Source organism: Seriola dumerili, unplaced genomic scaffold, assembly GCF_002260705.1.
Source record: "Seriola dumerili isolate Sdu_G_001 unplaced genomic scaffold, Sdu_1.0 BDQW01001449.1, whole genome shotgun sequence".
Classification (NCBI taxonomy): domain Eukaryota; kingdom Metazoa; phylum Chordata; class Actinopteri; order Carangiformes; family Carangidae; genus Seriola; species Seriola dumerili.
This window is the reverse complement of record NW_019175704.1, coordinates 1,501,816-1,523,229: the sequence shown is the minus strand read 5'-3', so window position 1 is coordinate 1,523,229 and position 21,414 is coordinate 1,501,816. Positions and strand designations below refer to the sequence as shown.

Here is a 21,414-nt window from a genome sequence, read left to right as displayed (position 1 = left end):
TGGTCTCTGCTGTAATTTCCCTTAGTGTTTTTTTTTGTCACTCACCCTCTGGGATGGGCCGAGGTGCCAGGTGGTCGAGGGATTTTGGCATTTCCAAGGCAGGAGAGGGCATGGATGAGGATTTCTCAATGCGAGGTAAAGGTGATTCACTCTTACTGGAGACACTTGCTGCTGTGTTGCCCTCCAGAGAATGACCCGGCATGGGGCTGGGGCTGCTGCACAGAGGCAGGCTGGGACTTATCATGCCACTGGGCCAGTTTCCGAAAGAAACTCCTAGCAATGAACCACCGGGCTTCACCTGGGGAGAAAAGAGGAAAAACAGAAAGGTGAGGGGGGTGGAGTTCGAGGAGACAAAACAGAGAGTCACAGTTGAGGTGATCTGGTATGCAGCAAATATAACTGTCTCGCTTCCTGCCAGCGGCCTCACCTGCAGGGCCGATATTGGGTAGTTGAGGAGGCCAGCTGGGTGGTGTGGGCTGGCGGAGGCTGAGGCAGCAGAAGGGGTGAGAGGCAGGGCAGGGGATGGAGGTGGGGATCTGGGCCTGGCTGGGGTGGAGGATGCCTGAGGAGACACATGGGCTGCTCCTGGAGGAGGCGTGGTGATGGAAGAGAGGTCACAGGGGTTACGAGGCAGCAGACTGAACCAGTGGCCACTCCTCTCGGTCAGGACTCTGAGTAGCTGGTCGTTAGCTTGGAATGAGAGGTGTGGAGATGGAGCAGGGGATGAGGTTGGAGGAGTGTTCCCTGGGCTTTCACGTGGGGCTGGCAGGCACGGGACAGATAAAGAGGTTGAGGCTGGGAGAGGGATGTTTGTAGTGTCATTAGTGGTCACCATGGAGGGGGTTGTTGCTACTGCCGGCTCGGAGGTAATGTGGGTGGGGGAGGATGATGTTACTGAAGTTGAAGCATTAGGAGTGCCCACGGGGCTGCCGTTTTGTCTCACATGGGGACTCTCCTTGTCCTCTGCCTTCACAGTTTCTTTGCCGACGTCCTTGTTGACGTCTCGGAGTGTACACAGTTTGGATACACAGCCTGGTTGCTGGTAGAAGAGGGTCGGGGAGCTCCTTTTGTCCTCGTGCTCCTTCTCCTCCTCTTTCTGTTGCTCCAAACCTTGTGTTCGAATGGTCTGCCCATCAACGTTGGTGGGTTTCTCCTTCTCCAACTCGATCTCCTGAGGTTCCTCTTTGACCTTGACCTCCTCTGCTGCCCTCCTCCTCCTCTGTCGCTCCTCCTCCAGTTCCTCTGGTGCTGCAGGGAAATGAGAGAGCGAACTGTTGATGCATCTGAAAACGCTTCTACTGTGATACAACAACTGAGCAGATTATTCTACACTTGCTTCTGGGAGATAAGTAGAGTTGTGTTAGATTATTAGAGTTTACAGATGCAATCTCAAATTAGTCTTAAGAGAATTAAGATAAAGTAAAACATCATCAGCATATTTCATAGCGGCAAAAACAGCTGAACATGCATGTGAACAGATATATTTACGACATTTCTTTCTTCCTCTTCCTGCCACATGAACTGTCATTTCTATTTTCCAAATATTTTTGTGAAGCATTTTAATATAAAAATTAATCAAACATAGTGTGTACTGCGCTGTAAATACCTTCTCCGCTCTCCATGGCTTCAATGAAGACCCCTCCACAGTGGGGAAGTACCCAGTACCGGCGGCGGTAACGGTCCTGGCCATACATCATGGAGCGCAGAGAGTGGGAGATCTCAAACAGCTTTCTTCTGGTCTGATGATGTTGCTGCAATGGTACAAAACATACTCTGTGACTTCTATAGATTATTTATAGACCTTCAGGAAAACAAAAGACACTAACTAATGTCCTTCAGTAATGACCGTGATATATTGAGCATTACATGCTATGCTAATGAGGTAATTTATTAAGCTAATTAATGTCTTCATTAGCAAATAGCCCTATGTAAGCGTACATGTTCATAAAATGTACAAAACAAATGGTTGTTTTTAATAAACACTGCATATTAAAGCGTTTAGAGGTTGTAGCTATTTTAAGAATCTATTTAGTTTTTCAAATAATTAAACATCTTCCAAAAACTAACATGATTATCAAAACTTCACAGCAACATACAGCTCAGCATAACCACAAGCAATGAAGGTGGGAAATAAAAAAAAAAAAAACAGCAGTAAGACTCCACATTTCTGTGGTTTATCTCTTCATAGTTGCTCCCCCAAGAGACTTTCTTTTTATCGTGCTGTGTGTTCTGTTTTTAATCCCACGTTATCGGTGTCAACCAAGCATGAATTCATTATCTGATGAATTATAAATTTATGTGAATGGGTACTGACTTTGTCACAGCACTTGTACATTTTAAAGAACAAACCTTGGCTAGCTTCTCTATCTGCTTCTCCAGCTCCTCAATACTGGTGGCTTGGTCAACATCATCCTGACAGGGACAAAAGAAATACAGTGAATGTCTGCAAGCAACCCACCATGGTCAGTTTTGATCATGGCTCTATAGATGGATCAATCTCCCTACCTCATCGTAGGTCTCCACTTTTTTAACTTTCTTAATTTCTTCCTCCTCCTCATCCTCTTCCTCCTCTGCCTGGTCATCGCTGTCGTCATCGTCGTCTTCATCATCTTCACTGTCTGCACCCAGTTTCCTCTTGCGTTTGGCAGCAGAGGATGGAGTCCCAACAGACTGGTTCTCCTCCACACCCATACTGGCCTCCCTCCTACCAGTACGTTTGGCATAAATGGTCCTGAGCCTGCATAAACACACACACAGGTTAGTCTGATAGTCTACAGAGATTAAAAGCAGTATTTTTAAGGATTAAAGTAAACTCACTTCTTCAGTTTTCCCTCCATAATGATCTTGTCCTTCCTCATGTTTGCCATCTGATCAAGGCTCTTGTCAATCTCACTGCAAGAGGAAATGCAATCCTGTCAGTTACAGTTGTGGCTATGTACATCTATGCTTTTGGTATTCTCAGAAAATAATAACAAATATATTTAATAAAAGATAAAAGCTCAAGGCAGCTGGCAGCTATCTGCAGCCCGAGTAAAAAGCTTAATAAGCTGGTATCCCAGTGCACAAATTAATACTTGCATAATTTCCTTACAATCAAAAGGACTCTACTGCCAATTACTGTTCCCTATGGAAGCTTTATTAAACAGTTTCCACTGCATCAATAAAACATACCACTATTGGCTAATGAATAACTGAGTGAGTGTTAAGAAATATATCAGCACATACAGTGCATGATGGATGAATTTATTATTGTTGGCTTTCTAATTATGTGTTTTTGCATAACCATCCAACAATATATTACCGACACTCAACAGTTGAACAATCCCACTTTTCAGTTTCACCTGCTTCACCTACCTGATAACAGCCTTGCTGCAGGCCAGCTCATTAGCCAGGAAGCCCAGAATTGAGGCCTTCTGGGCAGGCGTGTGGGCCTGGAAGGCCTTAGTCTTCAAACTGAGGGCCAGAGGAGCCAGTTCTGTATTGGCACAATGGGCTCCCATGTACATCTGTAGCACCTCAGACACATTATCCCTGTTGATGCCAACATTGGTCAGATGGTCCCCCAGCATGGTTTTTGTCTGTAAAAGGAGGCAAGGATGATGAGGACATAAAGTTGATGAACACTTCTTGATAAACAGGAGTTGATTTGACTTCTAACCTAGTTATTTGTAATTTTAGAATTACTAGTAATATGATATATATATATATATATATATATACACTGTTGCCCATAAAGTTGGAATAATTTTGTTTTCAGACACAATCCTCTGTTTATTCCTATTTAAATGTATCAGTAATCACTTTTGACCAGGTGCAATGATTACATTATGTGTCCCAATTACCCAGGTGAAATGAAATAAATCACATTGTCACAATCATTTCATGGAAAGAGGTAAAACATATTTTATTCCAACTTTATGAGCAACAGTGTATATATATATATATATATATATATATATACACACACACATTAGCACTAACATTAATATCAGATTATCAAATGTAAAAGTACTCATACTGAAGATTGGTTCCTATTAGATTAAATGAATGATTGGTGCATTAATCTTTAAGAGATATTTTAGTATTGTAGTGCTTTGGTAGGTGCTAGGTCTACATACATTTAAGCAATGCATCATATTTACTAAGTTAATCATACATTTGGCATGTAAAACAATATATAACAATACTAATAAATAAACTTTTCGTATGAAGTCACTTCTGACTAAAATGATCAGAGAGAGCAATATATGCCATATTTCTGTCTCAGGTGTAATTCTCAAGATGGTTCCACTGGTTATACACATTAAATTATACACAAATACAATGCATAATGTAATCAACTTTGACCTAGCTCACCTTGTGTCCAGGTGGCAAACCGGGATCACAGACTGCCAGAGAAAGCAGTTTGACGAGAAGGTCTTGGACGTGGCCCATGCTGTCCCCCACGTTGAGCAAGCCCTCCTGTAGCATGCCCAGGGTGGGCACATCCACATTCAAATCAAGCCCCAAAACCTTCCCAAAGCCTCGCAGGAACTGCATCAGCATCAGGCAGTCTGACACAGCACGTCCTGGCAGGATGAGTCCAGGAATCCGGGAGAACTCAGGGAGAGGCTGGACAAAGGAGAGTGGGTTAAATAGGATTGTCAGCTGTTTTTGCTGTTGTTGTGTGTTACTATGAGATCAATAAATTAAATCTAATTTGGACAACAGAAAATTATGAGTTGAACAACAGAGGTAAATGGGAGAAAACCTGTCATTATATCACACATCTGTTGACTGTTATCAAGATGGTGCTTTCAAATTTATAGTAATGACTGCTAATTTTCTACATGATGCAGTACTCTTCTTTAGCCACTTGGGGGCACACACCTCCACACATAAAAAGGCTTGCTACCATGTAGTCTTATTGTAAGTACTGACCCTCAAGAAAATTGAATAATAATAATGATAATAATAAAAAAGAATAATGATGATAATAACTATTATTATTGTTATAATGGCAAGACAGGCATTTTGTGACTGTGCCAACCTGCTGCCCTAAATCCACATCCTTCTAATGGCGTAAGATTTTAGAGAAAAATTGACTTTACATTACATTGTGTACGGACTACAGTTTACATTGTTTTGATCGTTTGTTTTTTTTTTTTTTCTTTTTGTGATCAACTTTACACTCACAGCACTGACCGGACGGACTACTGTCTAAGCTACCTTGTGATCAGACAGACACATGTCTTCATTTGGCTTCTTCAGTTCCCTCGCTATCTCCAGCTCCAGCCTCCGTTGCTCCAGTTTACGCTCTTTGTTCAGGCGCTTCTCATCCCTTTTCTCCTGCCGCAAGCGCTCACGCTCCTAGAGAGTCCAAAATTCAAGGGAGCATTAGGGAAGCAAAGTGTGTGTGTGTGTGGGTGTGTGTGTGTGTGCATTTATGTGTGTGTGTGTGTGTGTGAAACAGACAAGAAGGTTTACTTGACTTTGCTGAGCAGTATTAGAATTCAGCCTAATGCTGCTGTGCATTCAAAGGAAAAGTGCTTGAGGGCCAGAATCTTTTGACTTGGTAAGTGTGTAGAAAAAAAAAATGAATGGAGGGAAAGAACGCACAAAAAGGAAAGGAAGCGGGAATCCATCCAAGGAATAATGACTGAGGCTCTTTTTATGGAGTGGACTGTATGTGTACTTCTGCATTTATTTGTGTGCATATGGACTACCTCTGCTTTCTTGCGAGCCTCAACAGCCTTCATCAGCATTACATGTTGCCTTCTCCTCTCCCTCTCCTAGAGTGGCAAAAAACACAGAGGCACATTAACAGGCACACATTGTACATACAGTCCTCAAGGTCGACTAAATTTAGTGTGCATTAATGCAAAATTGCGATGCACTAAATTCAATAGAGGCACCATACTTGAACAAACACAAAACGATGCTTCACATGTATGCACTTTCACATGTGTGGTGGAAGCATAAGTGAAGAGTACAGTAGTACAATGACAACCAAAAAGCAACACATAGATGCGATATAAAGTAGATGTGATGACAGGCTCAAAAAGAGAAGCAGCTGGAATCGGTGACGGCGCCTCTAAACTAAAGCTGACACAACAAAAGCAACAAAACGCTGGTTGCCAGAAATCTTCTGACATGCCACATTGGCCTTACGATCAAAATAATAAAATTCAATTACATGAGTCAATGCTAATGTTTATTTGACGCATCATTCTAATAATATTTGGTGAGGGGAACGACAAAGAGGAATGGATGGTAAAGAGTAGCTACAAACAGAGCAGTTCCACTTCAGTGGTTTTGGCAGCTTAAGTATTAGCACAGTATGTAACTGCTGAGGATGAGACATCTATGTTACACAGTCTACTGCAAAAGGGCACAGGAATCACCGGTGACTGACTATCATTTCATTTGATCTCTTTAGGTTTCCCGCTCCACCGTATCAGGCTGTCATTCCCTCTGTGATCCACCAGAAAGACACAATTGCCACTATTAGGGCTTGCCAAGGACATTTCCAGCACATAGGGACTAAAATGGGCTGTTTGTGAGGATCGTTTTGTCATTGTGATAAACAAAACAGGCTGGATGCCAAGCACTCTGCTGCAATATTTCTATGTTCCTATTGGTTTCATTTATCTACAAATGGAAAACTTCAAAAAGGACAAGTTCAAAAAGGACATGAAGCCTGTGGCATTCAGCTTTTTCTAGCTTTTTCAATTCATCAAAAATACTGAATATGTTAAAGGTTATTATGATAAGAAACTACAATACATCAAATGCAATACAATTGCACATGACAATCTTAAATACCAGGATTATTTCATCTATCTCAATTTGCCCCCCTTCATTGTGCTCCGAGTGAAGCTACAAAAGGGGTTGAAGCAACAATCGGCTCAGAGTCCACTGTGAAACATATAGGCAGACCTTTAGATTCAGCTGCGACTGTGTATGAGTGAGAAGGGCTACAAGCAAGACAGCGAGGCCAAAATAAAATGCTACACGGAACCATATCTGTCCTCATGGTGGAACTGATTATATTGTTGTTCAACAGTCTATCAGGTTTATTTTCAAGCAAAGGTTGTGCTGTACCCTCATCAAACTTGGCGGAGGGCGGTAATCTGCCAGGAAATCCCTCCACCATAAAGACAAAATGATTCTCAGTAGCTGTTTTCATTCTTTGTGCAGAGTACAGGAACAGTGAATGACAGAGAGGCTGGGATGGGGCAGGTTAAAGTCCAGCACTCTGTGGACTGCAGAACAGATGCACGGACGAACAGACACAAGCTCAATGTCTGGGCCGAAATCGTCAAGCACTCATGGGTAACACAGGCTACTCCAATACAACAGTTAGACAATGTATGTGATGGATGGAAACTCCTCGAGTGCACTTTCAGACAGTGAGTGTGGATTGGCTAGCAGTCTTTGCAATGCATTCTGAGTAGAAGGGGTAGGATGGGGGAGGGGGACAGAAGCTGCCTGGCCACCGTGACAGGGTCAGTTGTCCCTCAGGACGAGCAGATGGAGGCAGCATACTGACTCTTTTTCTCTTTTGTTGGTTTTGCTGGAAAGCCATGCAGAAGAATGTAGTATGACAGCAGCCAGTGCTACACTTAATGCATTGCTATGACAACCATAACACAACCAGTTACACGATGCAGGTGTTAGATGTACAAAAATAAACATACCCATACCATATCTAGTCTATGCCTCTCCAACTCCTGGCAGAGAGAGTTGGCAAAATATTAAGGAACAGAAGTAATATCCAATACCAATAAGCATGGGGTTCAATAAAGAGAAATACTGAAGACTTTCATTAAATAGATGTTTGGTCATTAACTACATTTATATAAAGTCACACATGCCTGTATTTAAATGTATGTAGAAGCACATATATTCACACAGAAACACACACACTCACACACTCACACACACACACACACACACACATACACACACATACACACCTGCAAATTCTTACTGAAGTTTGAGATAAATGGTTTTATTCAGCACTAACTACTACGTTCAAAGGCCTGAGGAAGTTGTAGTGAATGCCTACCTGGTGTTTGAGAATTTCCGCCTGCTGTCTCCTCAACTCTTTCTCCTTGAAGGCAAGAAAGAGAAGATGAGGGAAAAATCAATATTCTTCCATAGTTCCAATATCATCACAAAATCACCACAGACTGATGGAATTTCAGCCCATTTCAAAAGGCTGCTCTAATTTTATTGCGCAGCTACTTCTTAAGTGGAAAAAGACTCACATTACCGTCACTGTATGGCACATACAGTGATTCAGGTTTTTTATTTCAGCAAAAAGGGATCCATGCTACGTTTGTGTGAATATAAAACTGACTGTAATTTTACATGTGGGGAGTTTCATAAAAAAATTTGAAACATACCTTTATCCGTTTCTCAGCCTCCAATATTTTGGCATTGGCGGCTTCTTCCTTCTTTTTCCGTTTGGCCTATGAATAAAGATTAAAGTCAAGAATCACAGAGACAGACATATCAATCAGTCTTGGGTGAGGACTTTGCTGCACTTTAACTGATTGTTTGCAGTTTTCTGGTTTGAGCGAAGATTTCATGCTCCTGAATGCCAGTCAAATTTGTAAAACACAGCGAATGAATAATGTATCTCTTTAACACGTAATTGTGAAAATGTTGAAGCCTCCCGTTAAGAGTGGCTTGCCAACCGTGTCAACTCAAAATTGATTTAGTCCTGCTAAAACACTTTGAAGCTCCAACAGTATAATTGTGTGCGCCTGCGTATGTGTGGATGTGTGTGTGGATGTGAATGCATCTTGGCATGTGTGTTTGTGTGTGTGGAAAACAGCACCTTTTTTTTTTCCCTCGACCCACTTATGCTAAACTGTTACTGTTGTCTGATGAAAAAAAGACTTTTCTGTCCAATTTAAATAAGGTCTGAAGAGGCAGCAACAGCCATTTTAATATTCAACAGCCGTCAACCAAGACCAATTTAGCATTAGTTCCATGTGGAATTATGCCTAAGAAGACGCAACTCCCTCCAATGCATGCTGCTGTTCAGTAATGAGCTTTAGGAAGATTAAAACACTATAGACTGAGGGGTTGTAGCTATCCAGGAATGTTCTGCTTAATCAGAGGTGCTGTTGGATCAAATTCTGTACCTCCAAAATTTGCTGCGCCCTGAGTTCCTTCTCCATCCGAATCTGCTGAATGCGCTTGTTCTTTTCCTGTGGAAAAAAAAAAAAAAAAAAAAAACTTAATCTCTCAATATTTTAGACACTGGAAAACACCCTTAGATAAAATCACTTTCTAACCACTCTATTCCAATTGGGATATGCAAAAAAAAAAAAAAACACAACAAAAAGTTTAGCACTAGAGGTAATGGCGGTAATTGAAAAGCAAGCTTTAAAGCATCACAAAATAACCATTCAGCATTTTGTGCAGTGCAGACAGGGACTACATGAGTCAGGACACTTAGATAAGGAGAAAGGGAAGAAAAACATTTGTCAGCACACTGTAGAGAAGACCAACCTGCTGCTTGAGAATCTTGATCTGCTCTTTCTGCTTCCTTCTCTCCTCTGCCGCCATGATAGCTGCAAGAGTTAAGTCAGTATTATATTAAAAGTCTGCAAAAATGACCCACAAAGCTGGGCTACCAACTGCATTCATATCTGAGAGAATTGCAGTGGTTGAGCTTTATTTATTCAGGAGGTCTCACTGAGATAAGGATGTGTTTTACACGAGAGGCCCAGAAATTCAGAGCACCAGATCATAACTGAGATGACTCGGTCACACAAAACAATCACACACAAAGGTCATTAGTTCATTAGAAGTTCATTAGAAGAATTAGTGACTCTAACCAGAAAGATGAGTTTAACCATAATAAAAATACAGTAATAATCAAAACAACTTATCTAGTAGTGTTATCGTCATCAATATCAAAAGCTTTAGACAGATCAACAAAGAGTATCACAATGTTTATTTTTATCAGTCATCCACAAGTGTAGCTGCAGCAGGTATCGCACTATGACCTGGTCTTAACCTTGATTCTTATGACTGGAGGATATTATTAAACTATATGAAGGCACCGGCATGCGAGCTGATCAGTGATTCTGGGATTTTAGACAGACAGGACAGATTAGATATAAGCAGATAGCTTTTAGGTCACCAGTGTCACTAAATTTATACAGTGGATGTGAGATCATTTTCATATTCTAGCAGCTGTAAAAGTTTAATAAAAAACATGTAGAAGTTATGTTGAAAGCACAGCATCACATCAAAATTGTCTCTGCTTTAAATGTATTGGTGCATTATACATTTCAGAATATATAACATGCCTGCTTCTAGTTCTGAGTGTACGTGATTGCTAAGTAAACAGTCTTGAGATTTTGATCTGATGTTTCTTTTTTTTTTTAGCTTTGACATCGCGTGTAGGAATTTAAAAAATGTATAAGCATAACGTTTGAAACCGGCAGCAAAGCAGCAATAAAGATTAGGGCAGAAAGAAGATTAAAGCTTGTGCTTTAAAGTGATGAAAATAAATTTACACATACAAACAAAGGCCCTGCTGTCTTTATACTACACACATTTAGATCAAAGTGGTTTGAAGTGGCCAACTGACCAACCCAATAACCCCCACCGCTATCTCCATGTTCTTGTTAACAACACAAAAAAAAAACAAAACAAGAGTTTACCTTGCTGCTTCCGAGCTTCTTTGGCTGCACGTGCCAGTGCCTGCTTTTCCAGTTTTCTCATCAGTTTCATCTGGGCGGCCTGTCGGGCTATTTCTGCACAGAACAGGAAGAAAGTCATCATCAGTGAGAAATTTCAGAAGAATACCTAAATGCTGCTGTAGCCTAATCTAGCACATTTCACTGAGCCCATGCTTTACCTTTCATAAAATTTAGACAAAATGTGGGAGAGATACTCAAAACCATATTTATTTGTCCATTAACATTTTAAAATACTGAATTATATCTATTTTAATGAGGGTAGAACTGATCACCATGGGGTTTCTGGGCCATAAAAAATTATTTTAATTTGTAATAACACCATCGGCAATTATGTTATTATCAAAGTCAAACAAAAGCTCAGGAACATCAAAAGGACATGATAACAATGCTGATTCATCTCAAAAAGTATCTCTATTACGACACAAGTAGGCAGAGGTAACACACAAGCATGACAACAAAAACAGACTTATCCATATACTATAAAAATATTTTAAACTGTAACTCCTTCCTTGGCTTTGGCAACCTGAATAATGGCTGGTTGATTAATGGCACACGCACTTATGACAAACATATTTCAGGGCTCATTTCCTCTGCTGACCTTGAGCCTCTAGTTTGCGCAGAAGTTTGACCTCACTGGGACTGGGGCCCTCGGGCACCAGTGGATCGCCAACATTAGGGGGTCGTCCCTTCCTCCGTCGGGTACCTTTGGTACCTTCACCTGCTAACTGACGCTCTGAATTAGGGGGACGACCCCTACGACCTTCCATCGCCAAAATACGAGGAATGACCTCCTCTTCCTTCAACAGGCTCCACTGTAAACCCTTAGAGAGTTGAGGGAGAAGAAAAGTAGAGGTGGAGATATTGGGAGGGGTGTGGAGAGATGTAACAGTGAGCAACTTGTTGAGGTACATCATTTCATATGACTACGGAAGAATTTAATAATTTGCTAACTGGACTCTGACTCGTGTATTCAACAGTGATTCAAATAAGATCTTCTCTTTTAAAATGATAAATCATTATATTTTCTATAATACATAGTAAGAAGCTGGCTAAACAGTATGTTACATAAGAATTGCTCATTTAATAATCTATCTGTGTTCATCTAGTTTCTCTGGCCCCTCAGAAATGCATGTATCTATTTTTAAGTATTTTCTCTGTTCTGTTTCCAATAATGCACACATATATATTTTCTAATATATTTCTTTGTATCACAGACACATAACATGGCATATATCATTGGTCACCTGTGGAAGTAATGTCAGCTGATTATTACATTTCTCCATGCACAGTGAGAGAGCTATGAACTAGGACTACTGAGGGTTTTGGTTGATTCCTATCCATGCCCTGATAGTGACTGCTGCATGAAGCTTTGCCTGCCGCTAGATGAAAAGATGAACAGGGATCAGGGAGAGAGAGAGAGAGAGAGAGAGATGAAAGGCAGTCACCTGGGGTCCTTCTCTGGCTTCATAGAAGTCACCAACCCTTATCTTTGCACTGAAGCTAAAATTATCACGCGTGATGCCACTTATTCCATTTCTGGATAGATACTACAGAAGAGAAAATAATAATGGCGTTGGTTTAGGCAGAAAAAAAATTGCGAAATTAGCGACATTGAAAAGCAACTGGGAGGCACTAGATTGAAGGGAGTCTAAGGTTACAGTGTGCATCTGTGCAGTGCTACTAATCATTATAAAAGCCGGGGGACAAAAAAAGAGCAAGAGCTCTCAGGAGAGAAAAACGGTTCTGACCTTGGGGTGCACAATTCAGGCCCTTTCTTATTTATCTGTGGCATTGCTAGGCCTTTTACTGCCTACTGACTGACTAGCAGTGAGTGAATGTTACTGAGTATCCATTTTTTTGTTCACACTACTACACTCAAAGGCAGTTTTGACAATCAGTGTGGTTGAGCTTTTGATGAATCAAACAACAAAGATTATACACTATAATATACTGTACAAATGGGGCCGAAGCTGTGCATCCCAACACTAAACATTAATCATATTTTTGCGGGGGGGGGGAGGGCGGCAAGGGGAGCGGTAAGGGGGTAGGGGGAGGGGGGTTGAAAAAAATGGCACAAGAAGTGAATCTAAGAATATCATCTCTCACTATTAGGGTCATAGAAAGCAGGGTGGGGGTGGAGTGCAGCTGGAGCCATAGCACAGAAAAAATACAACAAATCCTGATACTCAAGCATTTGTTTGAGCAATGTGGAGGAGCAGTGTTGCAATCATTACCTAAAATATCTTTCATGATAAATCATCCCACAGTGATTCCCACTGTAATCCCTGTCACAAACTCAACTGCTCATCTGTATGCCTCAAAGCATTTGCTTCTGTATCATGGATGTAGATCAAGCTGCAGTGCTATGAGGCAAAGGTACCTTCATCACATCTGGGTACTGCCTTAGTTTCTTGCCACACGGAGCGTAGTAGGCCACCTCACCCTGCGGCCGTCCAGTCACTGATTTGATTCTTGTTTCTCTCCGCCACCTGGGTTTTTACGAATGAAAAAAATAAAGAATAAAAAATAGCACAGCTGTTCAGGAAAAAAACAGTGTGGATCATACATTTCTGACCATGTCTGGATGTGATCACAAAAGTGCCAAAAAATTTTAACACTCTCTGAAGTGAATCGCTTTATAAGAGCTTTCTCTCTCAGACTCTTGTACATACCCCAGCTCCAGAGGTATCATCAACTCCTTCTCATCCATCACCCTCTTCCTCTTCCCTAAGCCTGTGGAGAGACACAGTTCAACCATCAATTTGACAGCACAGCCTATGACTAGAAACCTCACACAGTAGCAGCAGCAGTCAAAGCCCCTGAACTTACCGGTAATCATACCTGGCAGGTAACCAAGGACTTACATGTTTACGCGCACTGGCCTTTCAAAACAGCATTCACCAGCATCATGTGACACACAAAAGTTAAATATACACTCAATTCCCTCAGCTGCCATATTGAAATCATAAAACTAAAATGCCAAAGCTGATATGTATAAACAAAGGGTTGAATTTGTATCACATGGTATGGTCTGATCAACATTTAAGAAAAGCAATAGAGAGAAGAAAATTACCTACAGTAGGTGAAAGATTGGATCATCTACATATGCTGAACATGTCTTGCAAGCTACACATATGTCCTGTTTTCTCTGATCTGGGTAATTTCTCTGCATAGTAAGGAGGAGGAAATGAACCTCATTGCTGTGCCAAACAGGTTGTCAGGGCTCTTGGGCATGCCCCTGCAGGACCTCAGAGCTCCAGTTAGGCCATGACAGCACACTGCCTTCTCCCTGCTTCCCTAAGAGTAACAACCCCTCTTCACTTCTTGGCTTTTTCCAGTATGAGATCCATGAAAACCATCTTTCCCCCTGCACTTTTAAAGTTTCTGCATACAGGATTTTGGACACGTTACCTAATGGAGAGGCTAGGCTGTAGGAGGATGAGCCTGGAGAGCTGTGATAGGCCAAGGCACTGGAGCTGGTGACAATGGTGGGAGTCTTGATGACCTGTAGGTTGAGAGGGGAGCAGCTGGTGGCGGTGTGATTGGTTGAGGTGTTCAGTAGTTCTGGGCCTTTGGTTAGCCTGCGGGGAGTCGTCTCCTTTGTAGATGATCCAGACGGCAGCAGCTTTAACTCCTTTACTTTCTTCCCAGAGACGTCACTGTCTGAGTTGCTGTCGGACTCTGAAACGGGAAACCAGGGCACAAAGTAGGTAAGGAGCTGATAGTTTAAAATTAATGAGGTATCAATTCATCAAAACAAATGGAGATTAAATGAATGATTTTCTCGTATGACTGCATTTCAAGGATTTTAAATGGATTCCTTAAATGACTGACAGACCGTTATGTTAATTCAAGCTGAAACAACCGGTCGATTCATTGATTGGACAGAAACATAACCTTCAACTATTTTGATCGATTAAGTTATTTTTCAAACAGTAATACAAAACATTGCATTGCTCAAGTCTCTCATTTGGCTGTTTTTCTTTGTCTTATGTGATTGTTAACTGAATATTTTCAGGTTTCGGGCTGTTAGTTGGACACAAGAAGCAATTTTATGACCTTACCTTGAGCTTAAGCAAATTGTGATGGACATTTTTCACTAATTTTGGACATTTTATAGACCAAATAATTAATTTTTACAATCAAAAAATAATCAGGAAAGTAATCATACTTAAAATGAATTTTACTGGCAGCCTTGATTTTTAATATTTTATTGTCTGCTCATTATTAAATTGTGAAAGTTACTTTTAGTTTTTACATAGCAGGTACAAACCTGACAGACTATCATCTGAGTCCTCTTCATCCTCCTCCTCCTCAAGGTCGTCATCCTCATCATCATCATCATCTCCTGAGTCGTCAGATTCCTTATTAGCAGGGAGACCAGCTGTGGGGTTACATGTCCCAGGGATCCCCACTCCAGGAATTCCAACTCCAGGGATACTAACTCCAGGAATCCCGATCCCGGACTCTCCTCCACGAAACAAATCTACTAGAGACTGTACCAGATGGTTCTGAGAGAAGCCCTTCCAGGCAGCTAAAGGGTCCGCTTGTCCCTGTCCCTGTCCCTGTCCCAGCCCTGGTGTCTGTCCCTTACCCTTAGGGGACTTGTTCTTTCTAGATCCATGGCCTGTGGCATGGGGTGAGGTAGTGGGGGGCTGTGACGGAGGCCCAGCCTGGGCGGTTGCTTGGGTCCTGCTGGCCCCTGTGCTCAGATTGACAGGCATCGACCCAGCATCGGAGTCGCACTGAGGGGACTTGCCTTTAGAGGCAGAGTCTTTGCGAGGTTTGCTGATGAGGGCCAAAGGTGCGTCCTGAGTGGTGCTTTGGATGACTCCATTGGGGTGATGGGGTTCAGGGAGCCCCAGCAGGGCACTCGAGAGGAAGAGGTTGGAGTGATTGTTCTGGGGTGGAGGAGGCGGAGCAGGTGGCAATGGCGATGAAGACAGAGACGTCCTCTTGGGAGACTTGTTTGGCCCCTGCTGCTGCTTCTTTAGCTCAGCTGGGAACGTCTGCCCTTGGGACATGAGAGTCTGGGAATAGAAGAGGAGGAGGAGAGAGGGAGAGAACAAGGAGAGGCAGGGAGTCAGGGGGAGGGAGGGAGAGGGAAAGCCAGAATGGGAGGAACAAAGAAAGGTTAGGAAAAAAATTAGAAAAGAAATGGGACAAAGTGGAGTTGCTCTAGCTGTCAGTTCGCATCACTGTTGATTGTTTGAGCAGGTGACAAAACTACAATGCTGAACACTGGTACAGTTAACTGTGTCTAAGCTCCTTTCTGGGAAACAAAAAGAACATAAATGCAATAACCGAAGGCATTGTACTAGGCTAAGTTCACAAAAAGAAACACTGAGTATCTCTCTAAAATTGTAATTACTTGTCTGCACATTTGAAAAGCTTCATCATCATTATCATCATCATGCGGCTGGGTATGTTTGCCTTTTTTTTTTTTTTTACACCGATGACAAGTTTGGCTCAATCTGTGTTTAAGCAAAGGCAGGTTAGACTTTAACGTTGCACTTTCAACTGGATGTGATATGAAGTGAAACAAATCAATTTCACAGACCATGAAATACAGTAACAGTGCTGAAACCACAAGGGGAATTTAGCTCGTTGTAAACTTCTCTACACTGGTAAAACAAGAAAGGGGAAATGATTTTCACAGAATAAGCTTTTCTCAATAGATTTAGCTTATTGATTATTGCGCTATCATTCATATTTCATCTGAAGAAAGGGAATTTGTGCAGTCAAAAGCAAAGAAAAATGCCAGTTGTTATAGCATTTCATCTGAATTGCCCAATAATATAAATAATACAGTTGCACATGTGCAGAGCCCATGTCTGCTTTAGAATGATAATGAAACTAAAAGCATTTTATCAACAGGCTAATCTTTTCAGGAATAGAGCAACTTTAACCACTGTAAATCAGTCCGAAGCTGTAAACACTTAGAAATCACATTGAAAATCTTGATAACACATACAGTAGATCATAGAGCTTAATGGGCTTTGTATGAAAGGAAGTTTGAACGTGATGCCACCAATTTGGTCTGTAGCACCTTTAAAGTTAAACTTGACAGTATATGGACACTTAAATCCACAGAAGTAAGATGTTAGAAAGTACTAACTTGAGTAAGAACTGAATGTACTGCTAACACTGTTCATCAAATAAAACCCATAAAATACACAATCTGGGAAAAACCTTACATGTGGAAGTACTAAATTAGCGAAACTGTGAAGATACCACGCTACCTTGTGCAAGGCACTAAGCACTTACTACAAGACTGGAGGATATTAGAGCCGAGTGGGTGCAGAGTGCATGATTTTGTTAGTAATTACCTATTTGTACAAATGTGGGCATTAATTACAGTTGACAATGACAAAATATTCACTTATTCTAAACTCGTTCCTCTCCCAAGGTTATCACAAGAGCTCAAGACTGTCACTCTAGTAACTAGTAACTGTAACTATTTAGTAGTTTACTAGTCCAGTTGTTTTTCCATGTCCAATCCCGGTGCCCTACAAGTTTACTCTAACAAGAACTGCATCCTGAATCAACCACACAAAACAAAGATTCTCTCTGATATCCAACTGCGGTTGTAAGAGTTTGCCCAAGGCCATGTAATAATTTTAAAGAGGCCCTTTGGAACATGATACAAGATCCTACCCTTTTGTGAATGCGAAACAGCAAAAGTAAATATTGTATCATTTTTTTAAATTGAGTGTGCAGCTTCAGCAGTAACAGGTTTGTAACTGTCTGTGAGCTGCTTGTCTTAAACGTGGTAAATGGCCACCAGATTAAAAGAGCTGCTCTTTATTGTGCAGTAGTGATGAAGAAAAGAGAGACACATAACTGCAAATCTAACTGCACACTCAACTCCATTGGATAAATTCATTACTGTCAATTTGTTGGGAAGAGCTTTGTTCACTAAGGCTTACTGTGCAGATATATTCCTCTTGTCTTCATCTCACAGTATATTGTGCATATGCATTGAGTACAGTGTGTCATTTGTGTGGATATAGCAAAAATAAATGACATTATTACCTGTTTGAGCCTGAACTCATTGATCTGCGCAAGGGAAGCTTCCAGCAGTTTCCTTTTGTTGGATTTGGCAGTGCCAGGAACAACGTGCTTCAGTGATGACTTCTGGGAGCTTGTTACAGATGAGGTCAAACCAAAAGGTTTTGGGGAGGTAGACAGCGGGAGAGTCGAGTGGGGTGGAGAGGGGACAGACAGAGGCTTAGGGGAGGAGCACAGGGAGAGGGGCAGGTGCTGGGGGGAGGAGGAGGGCAGCAGTTTAGGAGGTTTGGGAGAGGCAGTGCTGGAGAGTGCCTTTGGAGATGTGGTCAGGGCTATGGGGGAGGAAGACGGTGAAGACTCCCTACGGGGTTGAGTGAGGAGTGCCAGGGGCTTTGAGTTGGCGGCCAGGCCAGTGGACTGAATCACACTGAAGTGTTGCTGTGTCCCCTCTGTCCGGGACCTGGAGCCGTGCAGAGCCAGCGGTGAGGTTTGGGACAAGGCAGGAGGGGAGACAGAGCAGGGTAAGGGCACAAGGGTTGGGGGGTTGGAGGGAACCTTCTGGGTTTGGGTGTCTTTCTTGTCCTGGGGCTCCCCACAGAGTGGTCTGTCAGTCTTTGCAGTTCCAGTGCTCGGTATCAAAACCTAGGGGGGGGGATAAAGAACTGTTAGAACAAAGAATAGCCTCATGGCATGATAATTTATTTTAATTCATTCATCATTTTGGAGACTATTTTAGTGAATGAAGGCACTGGGCACCAAGTGGAGTCAAGTGCACCATGGCCAGAGAAGCCGAGGGCATGCAGGCTTCCTGCTATGCGCTCGCACAAAAACGACCCTCTGTGTCTCTGTGTGTTATCGTTTCCGTTTAACAAAAAAACTCTTTCACTCTTGCTCATCTTCGATTCTTCTTTACCTTTGTTTTCTTCTTTGTCCGCTTCTCAGAGTCTGATAATTCACTCTGTTTGTCCTCTTCTTCGTCATCCTCATCGTCATCATCGTCGTCTTCATCATCCTCCGCTAGGTCCTCCAGATCACTGCTGAGGGACCCGTCACTTGAGCTGTCTGAGGATGTGCCTGATTCGCTGTTGCTCGCCACAGAAGTGTCTGCTGGCTTCTTTCGTGGCTTCTGAGTTGAGCAAAAAAACAAAAAAAAAACCAAGAGCAAGAATGAGCCTCACTGTATGAGACATAATTGTGCATTTCACATGTCACTTCTTTTCAAACTGAGGACTAAACTAAATCTCAGTACTGACCTTCTCTTTAGGCTTCTGGATCGGCTTTTCCACCAACTCTGCTGGATTGTTCTGAGGGCTGCTACGGTGACTGTTGGAGGGGTTTGAATTTTTGGTTGGCTTAGTCGATGCCTGAACAGGAGCCGGACTCGCAGAAAAGCCCCCTGTTTGTGTGGTGGGAGGACGGACCCCGCTGCCATTGACGGCCCCATTCACCCCTAGAACACAAAACAGACCTACTGTATTACTAATCTGCTCCATCTTTTCTGAGAACTTTGTTTCAGGGGATAATGAAATATCTGAAACTATCTGCAGAATGGAATAAGGCTAATAAAAATATTGATTTATACATGTATCTCATCAAACATGCCAGCTGCGCAAGGCACAAGCCCAACATGAGCAGTTTACATAATAAAAGATAAATTAAAAGATACTGTGAAATTAAAGAGTGCAAGAAACAGAGATTACGAGAGGGAACGTGGAGGAAAGAGGGGAAGAGAGAGGTTGACAGAATCACTAAGTGAGGACCGAAAGTCATTAAATCGGTCTTGAAAAAGAGAAATCTCATCACAGGACAAAGTGGATTTAGGTGGTGGAGGAAGTAGACACGCAGAAAGAGATGGTGGGAGAGGAGAGATAGAGGTTAGGTTGTTTATTTTCAGTGCAAAGTGTCATTCCCTCTTGGAAAAGTAATTAATTACACATGCTTCAACACACATAAGACACATGAGAGGGCGGTTTTGAGAACTGTATGGATATGTTAATATTTCATTTGAAACAAACGGAAAGGCGCAGTAGTCGTCTGCTACTCTCCTGCATTAATGTCTATTACAAAAAGCAATTTTCCATGTACGTAATGTAACTGAGGATCAGTTCTGAATGGTGTTATACCTTTAGCTGGGGTGTGGCTATTCTTGCCTGGCATCCTGATCTGAACAGGACTGGCGCTGTGGTTGGGCTGGATGTGAGGGGTGAAGAACGGAGGGAAGCCGATGAAAGAGGGGAGAAAGGCAGCAGCTCCCCGTCCATGGGCTTCAGCAGCTCGCCACCATTCTGTTGAGAGGAGAGGAGAGGAGAGGAGAGGAGAGGAGAGGAGAGGAGAGGAGTGAAGATGTGATCTCACTTAGCCAATTGCTGCCTAAAAAATTCAAAAGTCCCCGTCTTACCAGAAAGGGCTCCTAGCTGTGGGTGGGTAGCCAGAGCAGCTGACATGCCCAGGGAGCCCAGGCCTCCAAACTCAGGCCTGCCTGCTCCAGCAGTGTAGAGGGCTCCGAAGGCTGGGTGGTTGACCAGAGGGAAGGCACTTGACAATGTGGAGCCAATGAAGGGCTGCTCTCCTGCTGCTCCAAACAGACGGCCTGAGATAGATCCAAACCAAGTAGAACATGTTCAAATGTTTTCAAATGCAATCCATAACAAATAGTTGCGTATGGCAATACACTGGCCGGTGATAGAAAGCAACAAGTGGAGAAATGTTCTCAACTTTTGACTGATTTCAAGTTTAATTAACACAAATCCATTCTGTACTGTTACACAACATACTATCCTGTATGAGGAGAATTGATGCTCTTTGTAGAATTTCAGCCTCTGTGTTTTCCACCAAATCTGTGCTTCTTGTTGACAGTTGTTAGCATTTAACAGCATTTTGTTGTTTCAAGCCACTGTTACTGACTAATCATTCCTATATCACAGGATTAAAAGGAGCTGAAATTTGCCTCGAACTCTAGAGTCTAAAAATATGAATTTCTGACTTGATTAATAAGAAACATTATAATATTACTTTTATATTTTCTTCCATAAAGTGTGGTGTTAGTGTGCAGCTGGTAAGACAGTTGTTTATTGCACATTTAGCACAACTCATTGCCCTCCTGTTAGTTTCGTATATGTTTATTTGTGTAGACTGGGAACATTGTTCTCAAATTACCTCTCTGAGCTCTTGATGTAAGAATCGACAGGGTGTAAAAACTAGATTTAAACAGCTTTTGAAGGTGTCGCTTCTTATCCACCTGACTTATAGAAGAATTAAATACAGAACGACTGTCTTCTATTTGTGTAAGAATTAGCGTCAGAATTAGCTTTCACTGAGCGCACACTGCATCTAATTTTAAAAGGCAGCTGTGCTGTTTCTGTGTATGACAGACTGACTATTGCTTCAGATTGATGCTTATGTCTATACAGTAAAACATTCACATTTAAATTACACAGCATTGTGTCATAATCCAATTTCAGCATAGAAGTATTTTGTGTGTTGCTATTTCTTCAGTTTAAACTGAGTCTCAGAATATGTTGCACAGTGACAAACACTGGATATTCTTTGTGAGAAAAAGGAAGTGTGTGTATAAGGTGTAAAAAAGCTAACCTCCTCCTATCCTTTTGGCATTCAATTTCAGCACAGAAGAATACTTCATCAACATCATCGTCGTCTAGCGTTTTCCTGAGCACAATCATTTCTGGCAGGGGCG

The 21,414-nt window shown here is 42.0% G+C and overlaps 1 protein-coding gene across 4 annotated transcripts in view; it reads right to left on the bottom strand.

Moving 5' to 3' along the window:
• LOC111238633 (bromodomain adjacent to zinc finger domain protein 2B-like) overlaps window positions 1–21,414 on the bottom strand; it is a 66,366-nt gene that overhangs the window by 4,407 nt on the left and 40,545 nt on the right. For 2 of the 4 annotated variants that reach the window (XM_022768231.1, XM_022768233.1), the window contains exons 4-29: window positions 20,119–20,310; window positions 19,844–20,005; window positions 18,974–19,170; window positions 18,634–18,846; window positions 17,745–18,362; window positions 14,983–15,739; window positions 14,121–14,390; window positions 13,382–13,442; window positions 13,090–13,198; window positions 11,308–11,530; window positions 10,671–10,763; window positions 9,508–9,569; window positions 9,138–9,203; window positions 8,391–8,456; window positions 8,051–8,095; window positions 7,686–7,712; window positions 5,706–5,771; window positions 5,209–5,349; window positions 4,357–4,611; window positions 3,355–3,578; window positions 2,818–2,892; window positions 2,506–2,737; window positions 2,350–2,412; window positions 1,607–1,751; window positions 428–1,248; window positions 46–298 (exon numbers count right to left, since the gene is read on the bottom strand). In XM_022768231.1, coding sequence (XP_022623952.1) covers window positions 46–298; window positions 428–1,248; window positions 1,607–1,751; window positions 2,350–2,412; window positions 2,506–2,737; window positions 2,818–2,892; window positions 3,355–3,578; window positions 4,357–4,611; window positions 5,209–5,349; window positions 5,706–5,771; window positions 7,686–7,712; window positions 8,051–8,095; window positions 8,391–8,456; window positions 9,138–9,203; window positions 9,508–9,569; window positions 10,671–10,763; window positions 11,308–11,530; window positions 13,090–13,198; window positions 13,382–13,442; window positions 14,121–14,390; window positions 14,983–15,739; window positions 17,745–18,362; window positions 18,634–18,846; window positions 18,974–19,170; window positions 19,844–20,005; window positions 20,119–20,310 — 5,436 coding nt within the window. The remainder of the gene's footprint in view (window positions 1–45; window positions 299–427; window positions 1,249–1,606; window positions 1,752–2,349; window positions 2,413–2,505; window positions 2,738–2,817; window positions 2,893–3,354; window positions 3,579–4,356; window positions 4,612–5,208; window positions 5,350–5,705; window positions 5,772–7,685; window positions 7,713–8,050; window positions 8,096–8,390; window positions 8,457–9,137; window positions 9,204–9,507; window positions 9,570–10,670; window positions 10,764–11,307; window positions 11,531–13,089; window positions 13,199–13,381; window positions 13,443–14,120; window positions 14,391–14,982; window positions 15,740–17,744; window positions 18,363–18,633; window positions 18,847–18,973; window positions 19,171–19,843; window positions 20,006–20,118; window positions 20,311–21,414) is intronic. The other 2 variants (XM_022768234.1, XM_022768232.1) reach the window with 1 other exon arrangement.